The 5,443-nt window shown below is 43.7% G+C and overlaps 1 protein-coding gene across 1 annotated transcript in view; it reads right to left on the bottom strand.

The window, feature by feature from the left end:
- Window positions 1-3,316, bottom strand: part of T265_07937 (hypothetical protein) — a gene marked incomplete at both ends in the record, with an annotated part of 8,654 nt that extends 5,338 nt beyond the window's left edge. The window contains 2 exons of the mRNA XM_009173602.1: window positions 684-787; window positions 3,182-3,316. Coding sequence (XP_009171866.1) covers window positions 684-787; window positions 3,182-3,316 — 239 coding nt within the window. The remainder of the gene's footprint in view (window positions 1-683; window positions 788-3,181) is intronic.
- Window positions 3,317-5,443: the final 2,127 nt, after the last annotated feature.

Raw genomic sequence — 5,443 nt, 5'->3', positions numbered from 1 at the left:
TTCGACATATCGCAATATGTTTTCAGAAAGGAAACTACTCACACGGTTGCTGAAAACTCTTCGAATATCATAAACGAGAGATTCAGTTGAGTCCCTCGTGAAAACCAAACTGATTTACAAACGAGTGTATTTCTCGAAATCTAAACTTGAGTTCTACGGTGACTCGTGACTTAAAGAAAAGTCAGGTGGGTCTAGTCTTACAGTGTAGTAAACAGACTAACACCAATGTTTAGTTTGTCCGTGTCACATCTTCCACAGGTGTTTATTCACACCAGGAGAAGCGATCGACCAAAACGGGCTTAGAGAAATGCGTATAACCAAGTCCACCGTCTGTATACCCCCTGAATCCGCAAGGATAAAACGGGTACTTCCGGTACATAGGAACCTCACTTGTCTTAGAGGTGTGGTTGGTGCACGCGAACAAGCATAGAGCTTTGAGTAAAATTCCACAGTTTTCTTTTCAAAATACCATTAGTGCTAATTGAACCTTAATGAAAAAGCAGTCATCAACGTCGGAAATCTGAGTCGATTGTAACATTTCCGTGTGGAATTTTTCTACAGAGTCCCGTAAGCCTGCAGGCTCGTTTATGATAAACTAAGCTCCGCGTTCTTGGGACTGCAGGTGGCAGTAGACGAGACTTTTGCGGGTTTTTTAATTTCTCCTCATTATCTTTGCAATGTACTATTCATAAGGTTGCTGAAAATCCGCCAACAGCCCACGATCGGTTTCACCAATTTGGGGCTCATCAGGTAGGCGCAGTCCCTGGGTTTCCGTCAACCTCACGTTCTACTTGAAACCAAATTGCACGGAATTAGCGAATATCCACTCATTTGCAAACCAATTTGGTAGTACATTACAAAGATATACATGAATCGCGATATCTCGAATATCGTAGTGACTAAAACATGGGGCGGCCTGGTGCAGCACATTCAGTTACCTGAGAACATCACAAACGAGAAATTCAGCTGGGTTCCAGATGAGTCCCTTCGGAAAACCAACTTAGTTTGCAAATGAGTGTATATTCGCTAAATCTCCTGATTATGTCGGTTGGTTGGTTGGTTGGTTGGTCGGCCGGTCGATTTTCTGTGTGAATTTCATCTCTGATACCGCTGGCAACTTGTGATAAAGAGTTATTGGCGAAGTAAACTGATTTTGATCAAAGACTCAGGTGAAACTTACCTAACGTCTCTCTCAAGCAACAGTATAATTTCCGGATGAACGTGTTCGGCAACGTACGCAAGAACAAGTATGCAAGCAAAACGCGAAATGTTTGCACCTGAATTCCGTGAGCAAACCTAAAATTGGCGTTTGTCTAGAGGCTCCAACGTCATTTCAGTGATAAAATATTAATCTCCTCTATCGATTCCAATTTGACCCTCTAGAATTTCTATTTTGGAAAAACAGTCAACTTTGACATAACCGACAGACAGCCCACGACTGATTTCATTGTAGTTAATAAGGCAGGCATTGTCCCTCTAATCTGAGAGAGTGTGCTCCTGGTTCGAAAAGCATTTTTGGTGAATGTCAATTTTTTGAGCTCATACACACGATGAAAATAATCGAGCCGACCATGCTTGTCAACACTGTCCAGAGTTTTCAGCCAGAATATTCGGGTTTTGTCTGCATTCCGAGGCACAAGCACTAACCCACTGCCACGCACAACTACGCTCCCCAATAACGCACTGATCATATCACTTCGATTGGTGATGAAACGTTCGCAATCAAATTGCCCAGCTCAGCGGACAAGTCAACGACCACCATCTACGCTACCTGAGCTATCGACATTTTCCTCTATAGAAAAGACAAATATGTTTTGAGGAAATTAACCTATCAACCTGTCCGATAGGAGCGCGTTTTGTAGAGATGAAAGCAAACTAGGCAAGGCATTAAGCCTCAGTTGGAAATTGCAGAAGTGGTCAAAAGTTTGGCAAGCGTGTTGGGTTTTTCAGTATAATTTTCCGCAAAGCTCGCTTCGAACGTCGAAAAACATTGTGACAGCTGATTTTGTCTCGCTGGAGTCTACCGCCTACCAGTAAGTGCATAAGTCTGGTCACAAGGTTGAGCAGTTGACATCATCCATGAATGGGCGGACTCACATTACGAGATAACGTAACCAAGCGACAAAATATTCCTCGCACGCTTTTCATTTGGGGAACAGTTGCCGGTGACAGTAGCGCTGTTTTGACTACCCTTGAGCAGTTTCACTCAACGACCATCTTTAATCATTAACGTAAAACATTTGTTTGTTATTTCTGCCCTTCTATCAAAAAAATTTCTGTAGTGTGTCCACGTTTATCGCAGTAGACGACTGTTTTTTACGAGCAACGTTCGGGAACAATTTGGCCTATTCGGTCAGAGTGATGGTTGAACGAGTAATTCTCTCACAATCTCCATTCCCCTCATCTCTGTGTGTGGATGGGATTCTCCTAAATGCGTCTCCCGCGTCCCTTTTTCTTTGCTGCTACGGTTTCTGGCGACGGTTACCTCCGTTTGCTACAGTCGCATTTTATCCCACAACTCAAGCAGCACAATAGGTTATCGACCGTCTTCAACAAGATGGCGCTCCGCTTCACTACTCAAACCAAGTGAGGACTTACCTTTGAGAGCAATTTTCTGATGAGACAGTCATTGCTCGTGGATTTCCAAACTTTTGGCCCACAGAGTCACCCGATCTCACACCCCTGGATTATTGGTTTTGGGGAATAATCAAGGCTCGCGTATATCATGAAAATAAACCGAAGAATCTGGTGGAGTTAAGAGCAAGAATTGAAGAAGAGCGTGCCGAGTGACACTTGAAGAAGTTAAGCATGCTATGTCTCACATCTCATACCGCCTCCAACTTATTATAGAAGAAAGGAACGGTTTTTTAAACACTTTTTGCATTGCCAGTTTATTGTCAAAAAACTCCATAAAGTATGTATATCCACATAGAAAATGAAAAACGTTTAAATTATTCTTAAAGCTTTAAGGTGGTGTTATTTTTCGCGTTTATTATGAGACGCTCTATAAATATCTTGATTCTTAGGGCATGGTTTGAGCACCTTGCAGACGTATATTAGGATACGACTCATGCAATAACGCAGTCTGATACCACCACATGACAAGTGTAGTAACGGTATTTTCCTCAGCTTAGTTCTCGGTCTGAGTCTCCCAAGCCAGCGTTCACGTCAAAACAACCACCAAAGGTGCACAAGGCCTATTAATACCCAAAACGAACTCAAGAACAGTTGTACAGCGCTTCGTATATATAGCGTAAGCGGTTATAACTTTCTGGAATTTCTGACGCGTTCTGGGTGCGCCATTGGTAACCGGCATTTGGCCAATACTGGGTCACGATTGGCTGTTGGGTCCAGATTCCTGACCAATCATATCTCGCCTTGATGCCGGATCGGCAAGTGTCCCGAATTCTTGGCCAATCTTGTGCGGGTCAGGCTTATCGGCCGTAGCAGCGCCTAAAGACGTGCGGTAACGCGGGATCCGTGTGGAATTCTGCCTAACAACAGGTTCGAAGGTATCTAACGGTATACGTAAGGGGCGTACCCAAGTGAATGAATATCGCATCCGTGATGATAAAATCCCCTTATGATTTCAGCCAAATGTCGGATTCCATCACTAAACGGCAACTGCCTGTTATATGGAACTTTTTAATTTGAAGCTGTTAACAGGAAATCAGAGTTGCTGTCTTACTCAGGAATGCTAACCAAAGGTGTCAGCAATCAGATTTCAAACGATTCAGTTGGCATCCAACGGCAGGAAGCTGTCGATGACGCTCACAAGTGGCCCAAAATTTGCTTGCCGTTACAAGTTGAACATGTGTGTGTGTGTGTGCAAGGTATTTGGAAACTGCCACCCGAACAAATGTGCCTTCGGGTACTAAGCGCAGAGAGTTCGCTCGTCACACCTGGATAACTGTGTGACTGGGCTTCATTTAATTGAATGCGCTCTGAATTTATGTGAGTACATGTAGCCAGGATGTCTCTCTGGGTTGCAATGAGCTTGAGTATCGCTGTTATTAGAATCATCAGTGGTCGTGGTAGATGCAACCGATTTCAGCAAAATACAAAGATTACTGCGGTGAGAAAGTTTCCCTTTCCAAATATGTTTTTTTTTCGGGAAAAAATCGATTTTTCCGAACCACGTTCACTTGACTTGTTATCATTCAATGTGTTCGCTTTTCTGAGGTTGAAAATGCTCTGAATGCATTGACGTAACACGGCGAGCTTCTCCTCTTTGAAATCTATTCCGCCAGTGGAGGTTCGGTCTGTCCTGCACAGCATAAATTTGTCTGGAAAACGCCAAATTGAAGATTTTTGCCTAGTTTGTTCAAGCCGTCGATTTAATTGACACAATGCACACATTATTACCCCACATCAAATGACACCAAAAGGTTACTCAGTAACACTATATTAGTAACACTATAATACTACAATACTGTATTGGTTCCACAGACACGTAGCTAAAAGCATCTTGGGACTTGTTGATATCATTATGAAGGTAGGTCAACCCCCGAAAAGTTAAATAGAAAAGCCGCAGGAAACAGGGCGATTCGGCTCGGGTATGATTACCGTTCAAACCGCCGTCTGTTTACGCAGTGTTTGTCTTCCACGTACCACAGTATATAAGTTTTTGGCGATGTAAACTCATTTGTCCGAGGTTTCAAAGAGTGAATGCCAAAATACAGGCCATCTGAATACGCGAAATTTTGTATGGAGGTTTGTTATGAACTGTTCGCTGTCCCGTTCCGAACAAACAGGACACCTATAATTACATGCCAAACTCAAACAATGCATGACAAACCCTGCGCACTGCACGAATGTTAACTACCGTGGGAAGGGGAACCTCTGATCAGAGATCCACTTATAGACATCAAGAACACCCCCTCGATACAGACGGAATGTTCGGAGGCCAGCCGTTTCTATTAACCGAACGTCACATCATTTGGACGGATGGGTCATATGCAGGACTTGGACAAACGAAGGCACGCCCTGATTGGTCACAATGTTAGCCAATTCGGATCGAGCATCTTTGACTCGACGCTCCTCATCTCCTCGCGAAGATTCTAGCACGACCTTGTGGAATACCCTACGATTACCCTATAAATGCAGCTGTGAATGCTCTCGCCTGTCTCCATTAAGGATTGCCTAGAGCTACCGTGCCTTTTGATGTACCACAATGGGCGCAGCAGGAAGCCAAGGGACCGATATAGAGTTGCACTGCCATTCCGGAAGACACAACACATGAAAAACACCAAACTCAAGATGGGATGACGTGAGAGGCGAACTAGGATTTCAAAAGATGGGCAGTACAAGAGTCGGGATCACAGATGATCGGTACAGTTCCAGAGAAGAGTTACTTTTGAATGAAATCGAGCACGCAGATATGTAGTTTTACGGCGAAGCAGCGAAATTGAAAGATGCAGACTAGAAAAATCGTAAAGTGAGA

This window comes from Opisthorchis viverrini, assembly GCF_000715545.1.
Source record: "Opisthorchis viverrini unplaced genomic scaffold opera_v5_194, whole genome shotgun sequence".
Taxonomy (NCBI): Eukaryota; Metazoa; Platyhelminthes; class Trematoda; order Opisthorchiida; family Opisthorchiidae; genus Opisthorchis; species Opisthorchis viverrini.
The sequence above is the reverse complement of the archived record's forward strand: the minus strand, read 5'-3'. Positions and strand labels throughout refer to the sequence as shown.